The sequence below is a fragment of the Lemur catta genome, chromosome 10 (genome assembly GCF_020740605.2).
Source record: "Lemur catta isolate mLemCat1 chromosome 10, mLemCat1.pri, whole genome shotgun sequence".
Classification (NCBI taxonomy): Eukaryota; Metazoa; Chordata; class Mammalia; order Primates; family Lemuridae; genus Lemur; species Lemur catta.
In genome coordinates this window covers 61,615,943-61,636,057 of record NC_059137.1, presented here as the reverse complement: position 1 = coordinate 61,636,057, position 20,115 = coordinate 61,615,943, and the positions used below count along the sequence as shown (strand labels likewise).

The following is a 20,115-nucleotide window of genomic DNA, read 5'->3' as shown; positions in this document are numbered from 1 at the left end:
ACTCCTTGAGTCTGGAGAGAGGTTAAGATGACTTCACAAATGGTAGTAAACTCAGCAAACTCATCACCTCAAGAGATGGTACAGAATGAAAATATACTGATTAAAATGAGGGCTAGATAGATTTGTGGATGACAACTCCATATAAAAACAAGGTTTTACAGTGTAAAGTCTCTGTAGTAGACATCAAAGCAGATAACCCTGCCTTTCCACGGTACAACCTTAATTGGAATATCACAATACAACCATAGATCTGACTACTGTAGAAATTGCATTCTGATACCACCAGTTGCCTTGGTGTAACCCTGGAACTCAAGTCCTGATCCTGCACTTCTGATATCCCAGCAGGTACAGTAAAGATAGGCAGCAAAAGGAGAAACCCAAGAGGTTTGGAGTATTCAAAGTAGTCCCCCAAAGGCAAAGTTCCCTAATACCCCACAAGTCTCTCCCATAGCAAGCAGCATTAGGAATCACTGCAACCTGCCAACTAGAAAACAAGAAGGTAATGGATCCTAAAAGGCATTCCCCAACTTCTAAAACTAAGAAGTTAGACTTGTCAGATAAAGAAATCTAGGTAAGTCTAGAATTTCATTTATAGAGAGATATATTGAAATTCATATACATATATAACTATAATACCTAATACAATATAAATGCTATATGGCTGTTATACTTTATTTTTGTATTATATTTATCATTATATTGTTATTTTTTATTGTTTTCTTTGTCCAAATATTTTTGATCTGTTGGTTCAATCCATGGATGCGGACTCTGTATATGGAAGTCTGAGTGTACCATAAGCCAGGATGGCCAGAAAGAGGAGTTACAGAGCACAGTAGTAAAATACAAGTTTGAAAATGGACATAAGAGTGTAACCTTCATAACAGCAAAGTCTATGCTGTGACACATCATGGCACTCAATAAATTATTTCTTAAATGATTCTGACAAATAGACAACGAGGAATCCTGAAAAAATTCTGACACACAGAAACATAAAATTCTGAGCTATTTTTAAAAATCCAAAAAATCTTTTTTTTAGACAATTCTATTAAACCACATTTTAAAAGTTTAAATAAAAATTTATCCAAATTATAAATTCATAAGATATTAAGACCACATTCCCTATTTGAGTTCCTTCCTCCTTATATCCAACAAATAATAAATACAGCAGTTTATTATTTAGTCACTCTGGTAACTCAATCTCTACATTCAAATCTCAATTTAAGACTTCCAAATATTAAGCACACTCTGTTCATCTGAATCACATTTTCAATAATTATATTTTTCATTCTATTTTATGAGTCAGTACATATGTTGACAGATCAGAAATACAGTTAAATCCAGAAGTAAATTATTTAGATCCCTTCCCCAAAAAAATTTTCTTTATTAAGAGAAAGCAAAATCAACTTAGTATGTTACATTCTGAGTCTTAGTTCATATGAAACAGCATTAAATTAAAAAAATAAAATTATAAAGAACAAAAATGAGGAACTTCTATGTAAAAATGCAAGAGATAAGTAATATTTCATCATACTTTTGTTTATCATAGCTCCTTTTTATTGAAGGTGAGGATAAATCCAAAGGGAACAGTTTTACAAGAAGGTTTATCAGTGGGGATTTACCTTGTTAAGAGCAAATGACAAATGGTCTTCCCCCATAGGAAACATACCTGTTTTATATAAATGTATCCTTTCAGACTTGGTACCACAAATGACGCTGCAGAGAGCATCAGGTTACACCGGAAAGTTCACTTGCCATTTTCTTGCTCTCTCTTAATTTCAAATAATTAACTGTTAGCATTTAAATTGTTCATCTTTATCAGAAAAACGATACCAAAACGAAGTTCAAGTCTGAGCTCACTGATTTACTACTAATTCTAAAACACACACACACACACACACACACACACACATATGCACACACAGGCATGAGCCTGCACACACAGGGAAGAGGGTAGGGTTGTCGGGGAGAAGAAACAATAAGAGAAAATCATAGTAATTACTCATTCCTGCCACAGTCTCATACTATTAATTAGTAAACAACATATCCTTCCAAAAACTCAGATTAAGAAAATAAGAAGTCATTTAATAGGATGGTTGCTGGTATTGCTTCTGGTTGCTATGGAATAAAGGGCAGTTCGTTCATACATTCATTCTGTTGGTTCACAGTTACTTAAGAGTGCTGCATGCAGTACCTTTAAAGCCTAGCTGGGCAAGTCTCAGCTTGTATCACCTATATCAGCTGCCAGTATTTTACTTTTGTTCCACAAAAGAATTACCTACAGGAACAAATGTTTCAATTTTTTCAATTAATTAAATGGATTTTTACAACAATCTTTAAAATGATTGGAATCACCTTTACCCTCATCAAAAAAAGTAAAGAGGTGCATGCCAGACCTGAGAATTATTTATACTAGCACATTGATTATGACATGCATCGATACCCAATAAGGGGAAAAACAAATGATAAGAATAAAAATATAATATTTTTATTCTTTAAAAAATCTAGCAAGTATGGTGTGGTTGAGAAAAAAAATTTAAATTTTATTTCTACGTCATTCTAAAATAAAACAAATAATCCTAATACCAAAAATTATAGTTGAAAATAATAAAAATATTAAGATATTTACCTAAATTTTGAATGTAGATTTATAAAACTTGACCTTAATCTTTATAGAAAAACTCTGGAGACAAAAATTATAGATAAAATAAACAAATATTCTGAATACTGACAGCAGCACATATGAGTTGTTTGCTTGTAAGAAAAGTTTTGGGCCGGCATAGTGGCTCATGCCTATAATCCCAGCATTCTGGGAGGCCAAGGCAGGAGGATTGCTTGAGCCTAGATATTTGAGACCAGTCGGAGCAACATAGCAAGACCCTATCTCTACAAAAAATATAGAAATTAGCCAGGTGTGGTAACATGTGCCTGTAGTCCTAGCTACTTGGGAGACCAAATTGGGAGGACTGCTTGACCCCAGGAGTTTGAGGTTGCAGTGAGCTATGATGATGCCACCTGCACTCTAGCCAAGGCAAATGAAAAAGTTCCTGTCTCAAAAGAACAAAAACAAATGACAAGGAGTGAGGAACCTGGGGTTCAACAGCCCTAGCTCTGACAAATGTATTTCACTGTGTAAATCACTTAACCTCAGTTTTCTTATCTTTAAAATAAGTGGGAGGTAGGAAGAGGGGGTTCAACATGATATACTCCAAAGTCCATTCAACTTTTAAAAAATCTGATTAAAAAATAAAATATTCTAATTATGTCTCTACTGGAATCCTATATACTTATGCCATTTGGAAGCATGTGTAACTCTAGTAAGAGACCTTTTCACCTCTCTAACCTCTACTGTAGCCCCATGGCTCTTTTGGTCCGCTGTGCTGGGCCAGACATAGTAAAGGGGCAGAGAAATACAGCAGCAGAATAGTGAAAAAGAGACAGGAAGAAAAGGTGAAGTTGGGCCCTAGAGAAAGGAAGACACTCAGCATGGCGGGGGTTGAGGTTACAGACCCAAAAGCTTAGCTGCTATGCAAACAGGGTCAGGTTCTAAAATACAGGTCAATTGTTAGACAAACCTCTCCTTTACAAGTGAAAAGACAGCATTCTTCCAAATAAGAGCATTAAGCTGACTGCTACATCGGAGTTACTCCAATATAACTAGACCAATATTAGTATTCTCACATTGGAAATGGCTGGTTTTTAAATTCTATCATAGAACATAAATGCAGTGGTGGTTTCTTTTCTTCAAAAAGGAACAACTTTTAAACAGTAGAATAAAATTGACTGTGCGTTTATTGATACTATGTAGAATAGCAAATAATAAAAAAAGAAAAAAATTATACTTTAAGTATAAGGTATTTAAAAGTACAGAAAAAGTTATATAAATTATGTGAAATTGATATTGCATTACATTCATAACAAAATCTTCTATAAATATTACTGAAGTTAACATGTATATTCCATGATCTTTTGTTTTGCAGGTTTACATTTATGTTTTGTTCAAACATTGTTTGGCTCATTAAAGTTTATTCATATACCACACCTTCTATCTACTTTTGGAAAGCATGAAAATCTAATACGCAGGATCACTTAACGTAGATGTTTCTTAATGGCAGAAAGAATTAAATATAACCCTTTGAGAAAAGAAATGATAGTTGTGGGATAAGATCATTTAATTAGTGTACTGCTTTAGTTATTTCGTATTATTTTACTATTCAGTCTGTCTAGTTACCCTGTATAGTAATATTTTAAAAGATTACCACAGAATATTTTGTTGAGTCACATACAATTACATTCAATCCTTTGGATCATAAAGAAGTAAGTTTAGCAATTAAAGTTATTATATAAATGAAAAAATGCAGGCCTTATTTAATAGTTACTTCTTCATGTCTTAACCATTTAATTAGATTCAAAGAAACATCAGCTTTTAAATAAAGAGATTTAGGTCTACATTTTGTGTCGTTTATTAAATGCCATTTATCACTATTTATTATACATATTAGTCTGCTCATTACAGAATAGTTTCCAACATGAATAATGGATTCCTTTTTTTTTTTGCTTTGTTTTGCTACAGACTTTAGCATTGGAAAATAAGCTTCTTTCAAACCTGTATGGCTTCAGTCAAATAAAAAAAAGCTAAGGGAAACTTCTCATTCCCTATTGAATCAGAAAATATTAAACTGCTTTGAATGATATCATTAATTATCAGTACATTAGCTCTTGGATGTCTGTTTCTTTATGTTCTATTATAAACTAATGGCATGTCCCACTAACTGAGTAGCTAAATTTGAAGGAAAAATTCCAGAAGATAGTTGGTTCTCTTCCCTCATCAACTTATAAAATGACTCTTAACTGCTTACACAAATCTACCCAGGGACAAGCTGAAATGACAGACAAAAGACTGACCCCATTTGACCCCTGAATGATATATCTCAAGGCAGATTTTTTCCTCTGCCTGAAAATATGGCCTCCTGTCCTAGTGCTTGCTCTTTTTTTTAATGATGGGTCAGGTTTCAAGTAGAGGAGCCTGGAATTACTAAACAAAGGACTTGACCAGCAACTGAAAACAAACTCTCTGATTTAGAAATGCTGTGCTGAGAGGAAACAATATGAAGATCAATCACTTTTAAATATCTTATCTTAAACATAAGCTCATTTCAAGTCTACACTGAGTCAGTTCTTAGCATAAGATTTAAATTTTTTCAAAGCAACATAGGATAAAGTATTCAAGTTTATTTCAATAAATAAATATTTCAAATGATACAAGTTTAAGAACAATAGGAGGTATTAATTTGGTAAATCTGTCTGATGGGCACATGGGAGTTCATTATACTATTTCCTCTACTTCAATATAAGTTTTAAATATTTCAAAATATAAAAAGTTTAAGAATATATACATTTATGGTACACAAATTTCCACTACATATTGGTTTCCCAAATGTAGATTGCTGTAGATATCAAATAAGTTAATCAGATATCCCAATTAAATATATTAATTTTGCATATTTCATACATTAATACTGTATTACTTTGTAACAATACAATAATTGCAAGAAAACTCTGATGTAGCACCTCAATTTAATGCTTTCCTATATACAACATCTAGAAATAGTCAAACCTCATACTGTAATAGTCAAAGGTCCCAGCACCTAATATTGCCAACCAACAAAACAACAACAAAAAATGTGGTATCCACAAAGGAACTAAGAAGAACAATCTTTCCCTCAGCTTCCTCCATTACTTAAAACCATAATAAGGTCAAAAAGAAAAGACTGCTCATTCAACAAGTTATTTTACAATTCATACTTTGATTTATCCATCTCCCCTTATTTTTATCTTTTTTTCCAATTTTTCTACTAATTTTATCCAACTCCATTTTTCAGTATCTCCTCCTACCCTTCTTTTTTATCCTTATTGATTCCCAAACATCATCTGTAATTTCTGTAGCCTTCCACAATTTGAAATCTTAAAAAATATGTCCACATAGCTGGGAATATGCCATTTTATATTTCTGATTTCTCTCTTTTCTTTCAAAATACTTCTTAAAACCCAATGGAAATCTAAGCCATTTCAGGATTCCTAAAATAACCAAAATAATATTGTACTAAATATACATTGATGAAAATCCTTTAATTCCTCATTCAAAATGAAAACTAAAGGACAATAATATAAAACTAAACGCTTATAGACTAATATATCCAAGTATCTCTTAGGTCTCTGCCAGAATGTTTTTGAATCACACATTAGAAATAATGTCATTAATAGTAGTAGTGATATTATTAGATACCCAGAATATGGCAAACTGGGATTCACATTTAGTCCCTAAAATGACACTTCTTTTTCCCTACACCACGCAAGTTGCTGTTCATACTCTAGGTTTTCCAATTATACGATCCTTCGCCAATTTACCCTCATTTTTTACCCCACTTCTTCAGATTAAGTTGTTATTCTGGGCATGGGGTGCCATCTATTGGCATTCTTTCTAAGTTTTGTAAACTAAAAGGTAAATTGGAACTTCCAAAGCTCACATACAATGCAAATTTGGGAAATTCCAGATAGCAATGGAAATTAACAAAAACACAATTTAATAAAGAGGCTCATGTCATTCAAGAAAGAAGTCTTTACTTCAAAGTTTCTCAAGGGCAGCAGGACTGGACGTGAGTGAAGTGTCAGCATCACTAAGATGACCTCCTCTCACAAATTATTTTGATCTGTATCTCCAGTCCATGGTCATTTCCATTTCTATTACTCCCCCCAAGAAAATGCTCAAGAAAAACCTAACTCGATCAAAATAATAAAATACATACATCTCTTTCCAAGTTCAAAGATAAAAGAATTCCATCTGGCCGGGCGCAGTGGCTCACGCCTGTAATCCTAGCACTCTGGGAGGCAGAGGCGGGTGGATCGCTTGAGGTCAGGAGTTCGAGACCAGCCTGAGCAAGAGCGAGACCCCGTCTCTACTAAAAATAGAAAGAAATTATCTGGACAACTAAAAATATATATAGAAAAAATTAGCCGGGCATGGTGGTGCATGCCTGTAGTCCCAGGTACTCGGGAGGCTGAAGCAGTAGGATCACTTAAGCCCAGGAGTTTGAGGTTGCTGTGAGCTAGGCTGATGCCACGGCACTCACTCTAGCCAGGGCAACAAAGTGAGACTCTGTCTCAAAAAAAAAAAAAAAAAAAAGAATTCCACCTGACTTCTAAGACATATGGCTCCTAAACCTTTGCTGAAATATAAACCCACAAATATTATACAGCTCTACTCATGCAATATTATTTAAAAGGTTTTAAATTTCAAAACTCGGCAGACTTCTAAAAATAGAGGAACAGATCAAATGTTCACCCAGCAGCACAATATCTTAACCTTCTATAAAAGGAATGAATTAAAATTTTTGTTTTTAACTATAATTTAATTCAACTTCAGCATTCATGGTCTTTATTAACTAAAAGTAGTCTCTAAAAATCATCATATAATACAAGATACTATTAAAAATTGCTTGTAAAATTACACAAAGGTCATTCAAGAAATGTAATCAAACATTTCCCCTAATTTTCTTTGTCTCAAGAAAATAGCACTGAGATGGAAATGCTAAATGTTCCTAAGACTATTCCAAGATATGTATAATGCAAAAACAGTACTGGCAGAAGTTCTACAGCACCAAGCAAAATGTACATTAAAATGACTTTCTAAATGTCTACTCACCCACAAACACACACATATACACAAAATACAATATCTAAGTTAAATTCCATTTTTCTTAATATGCATATACATTAACAATGTAAAGTAACTCTTTTAAATTAAAAGGCTTCAAAATGTCCTTTAGATGCATCCAATATGAACCCGTTGTAAAACAAAGAATATAAGTTTATTGGGATTCCATGTTATGTATTAATTTTTCATGTTGTGTTTCCACCATGGCACATTAAGATACATGCTGCACATTTGAAGCTGTAAAGTTGATTTTCAGATTACTAATATAATGGCTTTTCATGTTTTTTATTAATGATCCTTAAGCTGACACTTAATCAAAATTTATCTCTAAGACTGTCATCAGATATAATCAGATGCCAATCAGTGAAAGCCTTACATGACAGATTATACTATTTGGTTCCATAAAATATCAGCATAAATAGGAACAGGGGAAAAACCTAGGTTCTATTGCAAAAATATATCCACAAAACCACTTATCCAAAGCAAAACATAAAGAGGTAGATTTAAAGCATCACTTCTGTTATCTTGCCCATAAACTAAATTTTCTCATTATTCCTTTCTTTTATTCCTATCTTTCTAAATCTGTGCATGACTAAATCACAATACAGGCACTTTAAAAGAGAAAGATATTATTTTATATCTACTAATGTAGTAATGAATAGACATGTACAGATACACTCAGTCTTTAGGAGAAAAGAAATCACTAACAAAAATAAAATAATTGCCCACCCTCACAAAAGTATATGCACAATACTACAGCAGAAAAAGAAAGTTATCTGGAAGAAATACTGGATCACCTGAGTCTCCATCTCCTGCCTCCTCATAAACCCCAGTCCTCACCTCAACCCCTACCTCCACCAAAACTTCACAGCCGAGGAAAATTAACTGGGGAGTATACGTAATGTACTGATATCTAACACTAGGATCAGGATATGATTTCTAAATGTATCTGCTTCTTCCTGCCCCTCTCCAGCAACCTCCCCTAATCCTCTATAACTAAAGCATGGAAGAAAGAAACTTTAACAAGCAAAGTCTCTAAAATGGTTTTGGCACATTAAGGTAAACTATGCTGAATGAGACTGAAGGGGGCCAGATACATTTCAAAGATGACAGTTATATTGAAATATGTGAATGCTATTAGGCATGTATATCTGAACATGGTTCAGAAACTTGAATATGTCTATATCAATCAGTAAAAAAATTCAAAAATAATTTTGTAAAACAATAATAATTATAATCTATTAATCTTTCATACATTCCGCTATTAGGCTGATAAAAGAGTTGAGATACAGAAGAATATGACTTATCTTGAATTAATGAAAAAATGTTTCTTGTCTTAGCCTGCCATGCTCTAAAGTCTTGATAAGTCTACTCACCAAATATTAAAATAAATTTTTTAAAATATAGTTTTTGATTAAAATACAATTTTTCTGCTATCAAACCTGAATTAAAAAAATGCTTATCCAAGTATAAACAATATTCAGAAAAAAAGAAAAGTAATAATTATTACCAATGGAAAAACAGAAGAGAATACTAGATACTAGTGTGGAAGATGGTAATGCCTCCCAGACCACAGACCCAAAGTAGGTCAAAGGCTCTCAGAACTTGCCCATACCTTTACAGGATTTTAGCTCTTTTCAAATACCAGTTGAACAGTTTTAATAAGTGGGAAATAAATGTTTAAAAATGAGATCAACAGAAACCTAAATTATTTTTTTTGTTGTTTCTGATAAGAGAGAGTACTCACACACACTCTCTGGTGCTCACTCTCACGTGCTCTTTCTTTCTCTCTCTTTCTCTCTCTCTCTCTCTTTCTCTCTCTCTCTCTCTCTCTCTCTCTCTCTCTCTCTCTCTCTGTCAAGTTGCCTATTGATGTACTTAGGAAATCATGTCCTGTTTTAAATATCTCAATGGTGAGCAACAGGCAGGAGCCCCAACTGTCAGACACTTGTCTGGCACACATACACAGAGGAGCTGGCTCCAGAAGTAGCTCAAGCTGTGAGACTCAGCTAATTCCTACGTGGGTGAGAAAATCAGGGCACTTGGCCACCACTCTCTACAGGAGCCACTGAAACAGTGGAACGTTCTGAGACTTTGTTATAGGTATGACCATTATGCTAGCCCCAGGCTCTGGGTTTTCTTTCTTTGTTGTTCTTAACAGAAGAAACAATAGACAAGCAACATGTTACCCTTTAAACATGGTAAAGGAAACCCCAATCCCTGGCTCCATGTTACTGGCATGCTTCCCTTTACCCAGTGCCAATCTTGTCATGGAATCATAGACTGTCCGTGCTGGAAAGGGCTTTAGAGATCACATAGCCTTATTGTTGCATTTTACAAATGAAGAAGCTAGGACCTACAGCGCTTCAGTGACTGGCCTAAGGTTTTACATTAAGTGACACTGAGTACCTCTGTTTTCCCCTCTTTCTCCTACTGTAAGCTGGTAGTAATACTTTTGAAGTCCTTATTTCTCAGCCTAGTCACTCTTGCTCCTTTCTCCTTCTATCACCTCTCAATATACATCTTCTCTCACTAACTAATACACTTTTGAGGACAGATGCCTCACTCTATTAGTTTTTCTGTGCTCAGCTCCTATTATCCCATACCCGTTTTTACCTAAACAGGAATCACCAAGAACTTCTAAGAATCTTGACCAAGCACTATAAAGCAAAGGCAAGCAGAACGGACTGGGTATTACTGCTGCTAATAAAAGTGAGAAAGAAGAATCCACGAGTAAAGGGTCAGCAAGAGCAGGCATATGTGATTGTGCAAACACAATATTTATGAACTAGACAAGAGATTTAACCCTGAAGTACCTAGCCAGAGAACTAAGGAAGCCTACTGAATCAAAACTATGCTCGGGTTACATAATTTGTTCAAGTATTTGTTCACGAGGACAGTGAGATGGGTAGAAGTTGTAAGACAATAAAAGATGACTGGAAACGACAATAATATATAGTCATGTACCACATAGTATCATTTCTATCAACAACAGCCAGCATATATAACAGTGGTCTTCATAAGATTATAATGGAGCTGAAAAATTCTTATCACCCAGTAATTATGTAGCTATCATAACATCGTAGCTCAAAGCTATTACCTTTTCTAAGACACAAAAATACTAGCACTGCTTTACAACTGGCTATAGTATTCAGTACAGTAACATGCTGTACAGGTTTATAGCCTAGGAGCTATAGGTTATAGCATATAGCCTAGGTGCGTAGTAGGCTATACCATCTAGGTTTGTGTAAGTACACTTTATGAGGTTCAAACAATGATGAAACTGCCTCACAATGCATTTCTCAGAATACCTCCTCATTGTTTAGTGATGCATGACTGTATAACCTTACCATTTATGTCACATTTCCTAACCTTTTCCCAAAAGTTCCTTTTAAAAATGTATGTCAAATTCATTGGTGAAACGAAGCAGAATAGATGGCTAAGATAAGAGTCAGTCTAATTTATATACTGGGGCTAATTATCTACAAAATAATGAAAAAGGGGTCAGATAATTAAACAATACAGGAGTGGGGAGAATAAGAGTGGGTAAAATGAGAGGCAGACAAAAAGCTTGTGTAACATACAATGCTTCAGCAAAAAAAGGTGCCATGGTATAAGGTAAATTTTCAATTGAAATGTATAAATTACATTTCCAGTTTGAGAAAGATTAGAACTATTGAGATCACTCTAAAATGAGAAAAACATTTCATTCTTAATCAAAATGTTCAGAAAAAAATAGAAATACAGCAAATTACTGAATAGCAACTTTAGATACAGCAGCCAACTTGAAAATGTTACTTTAAACATCTTTAACATCCAAAGAAAGAGAGCTAAAGATGACATTTTTCCTCTATGATTTCACATTATATGTTATACTAGATAATGTTCTAAGGTTACTTTACAACTCAAGATTGGGACTGGAAAATTACTCCTAAATTACTTATTGCTGCAGGTGTACAAGTAGTGACCTCATACATTTTTCTACCCTTAGTAAAATAACAATTCTAAGCAGTACATTATAAAATTGTAGAATAATTCCTTGATAAACTCATCTTTACACACTTGACATTTATCATCATTATTATATATTAATGACTACACTTAGTATAAAGTTTGTAAAAAGGGCTCAAAATGTTTTCAAATGAATTCATGTATAGGATGTGAAAAGGAAAACATAAATGGGACTATGAAATGGACAATAGGAAGCTCAACGAATAAGGAAATATTACATCATTAGTTTTTATAACTTGAAATCCCTGAACCAGGAGAGTTATGCAAACACAGTAAAAGGAGCCCATTATAACAAGGCTGCAGAGTACAACTAAAACATAACTTTGGGCTAATATTCTATTAATTAAGTGTGATAACAAGACTGGTTATCAAATGGTAATCCATACCTGTGACTGACAGCGTTTCTGAGCTTTATTTTTAAAAGTAGAGGAAAGGGAATAATTATTTGATAAGTGTAGATCAGTAGGCAAGGTTTCAAAATTTTGTGCCCATTAGAAAAGACCTGGTCAGAGGAGCATATTCTAAGCATTCTTAAGTGGCAAAAACATTAGAATGGTTATCTTCTCAGCATTCCCTAACAATGAACTCAACACATATTGAGCATATACTGTGTCCAATACTGTGCAAAATACATTACATAAATTATCTCCTCTAATCCTCACAAAATCCCATAAAGCAGGCAAGATTGATCCTGTTTTTCGAATGAGAAAACTGAGGCTAAGTGAAGGTAAATAACTTGTCTAAGGTCACACAGCTAATAAGATTATCTAAAATCTGATTCCAAAGTCTATATTCTTAATCAATATACTTATTCAATCCATCTATTTAAGGAACAAAACACCTATCTATTTATTGATATTCTAAATACAATTCAATATTTTAACTCATTTTCATTAAGTACATCTTGTACTTTGATATAAAATAAAAGCTTCAAATATAAAGATTTTTAAACAATACAACTTCTCATATAATATACTTTTAAAGTCTCAGTGGAATCTGGTAAATTGCAGGACTATATTTTTAAAGGAAAATACCTAACCTATTTTAGCAAGACCAGTATTTAAAAATATTGTTACTTCTTTTCATGTTTTGAATTCTTTGAGGCATTCCAACACACATGAACTATCATGCCTTATAAAATTACTTTTAAAAGATATCACAATTAGCTGATTGAAATTAAATATGGGAGAATAGTATAGATAAATTCATTATCAAGATAAAAAAGGATGTATGATGTAATACATAAATATCATCTTTCTAAGCTTACTTGAGGAAGATACCACTGTTTCAGTATTTGTCTTTTAGAGTATATACTACTGTGAAGAGAGTCCACAATGCAAGAGGCAGCACAAAAGACTGGATTCAACAATTTTTCCAAAAATCTCTCACTGAACAAATATAAGACACATAAAGAAATGTAAGATCACTCTCAGTTTAGAAGTACATGACACAGAGGAAGGCAGAGAATCTACAGCTTTTTAGATAACGAGCTAAATTAAATAACCAAGCCAGTCTACTCCAACAGCATGAAGTAGGGACTGAATTTTTTTTTTTTTTTTTTTTTTTTTTTTTTTTTGAGACAGAGTCTCACTTTCTTGCCCGGGCTAGAGTGAGTGCCGTGGCATCAGCCTAGCTCACAGCAACCTCAGACTCCTGGGCTTAAGCGATCCTACTGCCTCAGCCTCCCGAGTAGCTGGGACTACAGGCATGAGCCACCATGCCCGGCTAATTTTTTTTTTTTTTTTTTGCATATATATTTTTAGTTGTCCAGATAATTTCTTTCTATTTTTAGTAGAGACGGGGTCCCACTCTTGCTCAGGCTGGTCTCGAACTCCTGACCTCGAGCGATCCACCCGCCTCGGCCTCCCAGAGCTAGGATTACAGGCGTGAGCCACCGCGCCCGGCCGGGACTGAATTTTTAATATTATTTTATTATTCTTAATTAGCTTGATAACTACTGTAACCATTTATACTTTTCCAGTGCAGTTGGGTTTTTTTAAAGATTATACCATAAAAAGGATATCATTAATTATGCCATATAAGTGTTATAAGATTGCATGACTATTGATATGTGCTAACAATATCAAATTCACCAAGTATAAAGCCACACTGTAATATAGAATTCTCAATTAAACTAAGTTTTTGAGATAGAGACTGAAATATCTCCATAAGATAATCAATGTATATGCCTATAGGACTGAAGCTAACATTCAGGCTATGCCAAAGATATTAATTTTGATGTTGTTATATGTTGTACTAATATATGCACAGGGACTGGTTTTGATATAAAACTTTCTATAAAGACAGTATATTAAATTTTAAACTCCATAAAAATAAGGCTATTATGTACTTGAATGCATATATAATTAAATTTTTTTCTTTAAATAAAAGTTCTAATGAGTTCACATTCTTAGTGATAATAATCTCATGTTGCAAACAGCACAGCACCCTCTGGTGCACCTATTATAAGACATAAAATTCTCACAAAAAAGGGATGGAATCATAGAGTAAAAACAAACTTTAGAAATCAATAGGTTGATACTCTTTTATTTACTGCAATACATATTTTTAAACAATAATGCTTAAAAACAATTTTTATTTTAAAAGATCACTATAAACTTTATAGCAGCAACTGAAGTTGGTCAGGAATATGTTTTAGTTTGAAAATATGTAAAATACTGAACCAACAAAAACAACACCCATTTCCAACACATATCACTTAAGTTAAAATAATGCTGTCTGAAAAATTCTTTAAGTATGGGATGGCAAAGTTAACTTATCATATTAACCAAATTTCACTTTATTCAAATCTGCCTTGGCTTTTTGCTTCAGATATATTTGACTCATTGAGTGTGTAAAGTGTTCCTGTATACTTTTTCTGGACTCAAAGGGAATTTACCATTATTTGTAAGAACAGGCAAGTGTTTTGAGAAAGGATCTGAAAGTTCCACAGCTTGAAAATAGAATGTTATTCAGAAATAAAAATTATGTTAATTAAATTATGAATCTTGAGTAGTTCAAAATTTTACTTAAAAAAAAACCCTCTTCCCAGGAAAATAATTAACTTTAAAAGTAGATTTTTACTAACAACAAAAGCAAAGGATGCCACCTGCTTTAGACAGTCCTTTTGTGAACCACTGGAAATCCCAGTACAATGCAGTAAAAAAAATGAAAGTGACACCTGTTTAAAGCAGCCATTTGTCCCTAACAAGCTAGATTTAGTCAAATCCACTCATTCTTGGATTTCCAAAATATGGGAACACTATGCACCTGTGAACAGAGAGGAATTTAAAATTCACTTTACGATGGCTACTGGGAATATATACCAAAGAGTTAAAAACAAATAATTCAGTTAGGGAAACTATTTATTTTTAAAGTAGCTAAGAGCAAATAGAAAATTTTTAGCCAAATGCTCAGCATAAAAACAAAATAACCAGCAGCCTCTTCATAATTTAAAAGCTTACTTCTTTGGTATTATCATTCCTTGTAACATATTCTCACTATGGATACCAAGAACAAAGTAACATTCCTATTACACTGTTGAAAAAAGTTTGTTTTTTTTTAAATTAACTCTTGCCACATATCTGCTGCTATATCTACCCTATTAAACACACATATACACAAACTTTAAAAATTTAAAAGCAAAATCATTATATTCTACCTACTGATTTCTTCACTTGAAGAATATCAACACCATATCAACTTTCTCAAGAATGAGAAACGTTACCAAAAAGTAACATATATCATCATTTAAACAATCATGGAATCTATCTTGATTTAAGATTCATTCATTTTTTCATTGCTATTTTTTAATGGTAAAAAAATTTGCCATAAAAAATCTGTTCAGGGTAAAAAAATTTGCTTAAGATTAAAGTATTTAAACTTACAAACTATAAACTTTTATTTGAGTACCTGAGTACAAGAGTATTTGAATAATGAAGGAATAATACAGTATTTTTAAAACATGTATACCCACCCCTTATAATGAAAACACTGTGAAATGATACAAAACTTCTAGTAATGCCTTAGTTTACCATATACATATACATGTAGTACGCCTATAATGTTTAATATAATTCATAGGCAAAACAATCCAACAAGACCAAAATAGGCATTATGACATACATTTAATCACATTCACCTACTGAAAACAAGTTACAAATGACATCTATTTCATAGTTTCAGTTTCAAAGCATGATCACTTTTCACAGATTTCTATTAGTATAAAAACTGAAAACACAGAACACCAATACATAACCCAGTCCCTCCTTGGAAAAATATTACAGAAAGAATAAACTAAATGTTAAGTATCTATCCTTGTGTTTAATTTTAAAATGTACCATATGTCAGTATTTCGAATAATCAATATAGCAGAAAAAATAAACTAAACGCTAAGTATCTACCCTTGTGTTTAATTTTAAAATTTATCATTTGTTAGTATTTCTGATTATCATTTAACCAATCCATATGAATAATATCAACTTAACTGAGCCCAAAACAGCTCTAACAGCAACTTTTACCCCACATACATGCTTTAAAAAATGAATAGAATTCAATTTAAGTTCTGCTTTCAAATCAACTTGTGAATGAAAATCTAAGTTATTGGAAAACCTGAGATATATATAATGAGTGAAATGCCTCAAAAAGTTCTTGGACACTGTATATAAAAATATTAAGCCATAAAATTTCAGTATATAATCTACTCAATTTAAAACCTATTATGTAAATGGCATAAGGTCTGAAACTGTCCCAGGACAGCAAAACTACTATTAACTTCAGAGTTTATAGGACCCAGGAGCTTCACCATCCAAAAGTGTTCAGGCATTTGACACTCACCTGAACAGGAAAAAAAAAATACAAGTTAGTATTAGAGATTTGCATGGAACTCAGTTTGGGGAGAGGATGAATGATTAAAAAGAAATCTGAGTGCTCTGAGAAAGACTTCTTTCAGAACAAAATATCATCTTCATTTAAAATAGCAATCACAAGAAAATGAATTGAAAGAGGAAAAGTTTTTTTAAACCCCCAACTCTTATTTTACAAAATATTAGCCTTAATAGCATTATAATTACCCAACCTGCTCATTGACAATCTCAAGAATAATTAACACTATCACATTATTCACAGGCTGCTCTGTCAGTTAAATCAATATGTTTGCTTTTAGTAAGAAGACTACTTAAGTATTTTAAAACTGTAAATTAAAAACTATAATAAGTAAAACTATATTAATATATTATATTTGTTTCGTCAGACATTCATTATCAAAACTCTTTACTGATTATTAATTAAAAGTTAGGCTGAAAAATGAACAAATTTAGAGGATCTGTTAAACTGGGTTAACAATAACCGAGAACCTACTACTTGAGAACTGATCAGTATTCAAATCTACAGAGAAAAATAATTAAAAAAAAAAAAAAAAGACTTAAGGAAAAAGTTCTCTCTCCTGAGCAGGTTCACATCACTGTCCAAAGAAAATCAAAAAGTAAATAAAAAGAATATGTTAAGCACACACATGCCCAGATCTTAACAACCACAAAGAAAGTGAAATATACACACGTTTCAAGTTGAGAAGCTTCATACATTCTTTATGAACAACTTGACTTCAATTTCAACTCTCAAAGGAAAACGAACAGAACAGAGAAGATTAAAAAAAAAAAAAAACTCTTAAAAGTACCCTAACTGTCACAAATAACACTGTAAACTGAGTTTTCACAAAGCTTCCTTGTGTCCTTTCCCTGTTCATCACACAGAAGTCTCATAACCACAATGAAAATTGTTAACACTCCACTGTGGGGAGGGAGGTTCATCAAAGTGAAAGGGAACCTCACTACTACCCCTCCCATCTCCACATGAAGGATAAAGCACTGTCAATAACTGTTAACCCAAGTATCACAGATGCCTGCATCCGGTTTAAATCACAAGCACACACACACCCCAAAAATGAGAGAGGAGAGAGACTTTAAAAAAAAAAATCTCTCTCCCAGTACAGCAAAGATTGCCCAGCGAAGAGGCCCCTGGTTTCAATGTGTGTGCAAGGGGTGTGGGGGGGAGATGGAAGAGGGGGAGGGAAGAGTGCTGAATGGATATTAAGACTGTTTGCAGCACAAAGAAAACACAGTTTTAAAAGCAAAAAGAAAACCGTGAAGCTCATGATGTTAAAAGAAGAGCAGCCCATTTAGCATCAGGCAAAGAGGGGCCAAAATGAAGGGAACAGGCGGTGGGAAAAGTTCACCAGTGTACGAGGATAAAAATAACAAAACCCATAACAAGGCCCCACAAGTGAACAACTACAACAACAAAACACCACCTCTGGGGTCCCCCCCTTCATAGTGCTGTCTATTTCGGTTCTGAAAGAAGCAGGAAACAAGCAGCTTTGAAAAAGAAGAAAATTAAAGAAAGAAAAGAAAATCCTCATCTCTTCACCTGACCCTTCTCCTCAGACTAGACCTAAGGGAAAGATCCGGCAACCGCATCGCAAAACTGTGGCTCCCTCTCCCGCCCGGCTCGCGGCCCCCCGAGCTCCCGCTCCATCCCTGAAGTGCGGCCGGCTGAGGGCCGGGGCCGGCGGGCGGGCGCCGCGGCGCCCACACCCCCGACCCCGCCGCGGCGCGCAGGGTCCATTGTAAACAAGCCCGGGGGACAGAGCCCCGCAGCAGCGGCGCCGCAGCGGCAGCCCCCGGTGTCAGGAGTGAGACCCCCGCACAGCCACACTCGGCTCGCACACACGAACACACACACGCACGGACACACGCGTTCACACGCATCCACACGCTCCCACACACATGTAGAGACCGAAGAATATTCACCTTGGCTGTGGATTATTGTGGTGTTGTTGGTGGGTGATGGAGATGGTGGTGGTGGGGAGGAGGAGGAGGAAGAGGAGGAGGAGGAGGAGAGGAGTAGTTGTTGTTGATGGGTAACAGTCGCCAGGACTACGGTGACTATGGCGCTTGATTCACAAGGCAACGGTTGCTATAACTCACAAAAGAGAGAGAGAGGGAGAGAGAGAGAGAGAGCGAGAGGGAGAGGGAGACACTCGCACGGGGAGGGGTGGGGGAGGGAAGAGGGGAGGAGGCGGGCCCGGCGGAGGCGCCGGAAGGGGCGGGCTTAGCGACATGATTGACAGGCCCCCAAAACCCCGGCGGAGTGAGGGGGCGCGAGGCCGGGATTCCATCGTAAGACTCCGAAGAGGTGCGCCTAGGCTAGGTAGGGGCCGAGGTTACTAAGAGTCCTCTCAGAGGAATGTTACTACACGCACTGGCGAAGCAGAGAAGAGGTAGAGTCATGGAGAGAAGGGTACTTTCTGTGAAAGGAGACATGCCTATCCCAGCAGCTAGCTTTGTGCTAAGACGCCCCCCCCCGCCCCGCCAGCCACGAAAGAGTAAAGGCTAACCACGGGGAGGGGGTGGCGAAGGCAATTCAGGCACTTGGTGAAGAGACGAGCTATGGCGAGGGAAGAATACACTTTGAAGAGTGGTGTCCGTCCCCCCCGCCCGAAACGTCATTTCCTGGGCGGAGCCGGCGGAGGGGCCCGGATGTACCGCCGCTTTTTTTCGTTTCTGAGGCGCTGGCGGTGTTCCTGGTAGCGTCCGCCTCCTGGCATGTTGCTTTCCCGGACGCTCCAGAGCTCCGGGGCCTCGGCTGGATTGGAGGGTCCCAGCCGCTCTGGCTCTCCGGCTTTGCACACTCTGGCCTGCTCCCGCCTTCTTAAGCTACGACTCCGAGGAGCCCGGGCGGCGGGGCGTGAGCGAGCTGCCTCTGCCGCCATCTTAAGAACAGGCGAGCCGCTCGTGGGCAGCGGGCCGGCCTCCCGCGGTCCGCTCCTGCGTGGCGCGGAAAGCTGGAGGTCCGAGCGTGTCCGGCCCTCACTCGAGAACGAAGAGGCGAGGTCATCACTCCCTACCTACAGGGCTGGGAGTACGTACGTGCTAATAAGGAGCAAGAAATTGCCTCCCCGGAGGATGAGGAAACGCACTTGGCGGTACCCCTTGACGGAAGGCTTTGAGGGGCGGGGTAACTTACACCTGCCTGAGATACTACCCCGTTAGTTTCTAGTTCTCCGTTATTTTCAGCCGTTAAGTAAAGTGCTCATCCTTCTTTAATGTTGACCAAGCCGAGATGTGGGCTCAACCCGGTACCCTATTACTTGCCTCGCCCTCGGCCCCGGTTACTTGACATCCTGCTGTAGCTGAGGGTCGTGTTGTTTCTGGCTGTATCGAGATAGACGAATGGCTTCCGTCTTTGATGAATATTGTTAGCACATAGCCTGCTCTCTCGGACGCCCGTTGATAACGCAACAGTTTCTAATACCTCATGGTTCAAACATATTTGTCCAAGTCTCTGCAGACTGGAGTCCAGCAGACCGTGCCCCTGGGCCCCGCCAGTACCCAAAA

General features: G+C 36.0%; 1 protein-coding gene across 7 annotated transcripts in view; it reads right to left on the bottom strand.

The window, feature by feature from the left end:
• Positions 1–19,157, bottom strand: part of RFX3 (regulatory factor X3) — a 293,748-nt gene extending 274,591 nt beyond the window's left edge. For 4 of the 7 annotated variants that reach the window (XR_006737905.1, XM_045563478.1, XM_045563480.1 and 1 more), the window contains exons 1-2: positions 18,529–18,570; positions 17,279–17,336 (exon numbers count right to left, since the gene is read on the bottom strand). Coding sequence is in view for 4 of the 7 variants with exons in the window: in XM_045563478.1 (XP_045419434.1) it covers positions 17,279–17,300 (22 nt within the window). In the remaining 3 variants the exon portion in view is untranslated. Of the gene's footprint in view, positions 1–17,278; positions 17,680–18,528; positions 18,695–19,115 lie in introns of those variants that run through there. The other 3 variants (XM_045563482.1, XM_045563483.1, XM_045563479.1) reach the window with 3 other exon arrangements.
• Between the last annotated feature and the right edge of the window lie 958 nt (positions 19,158–20,115).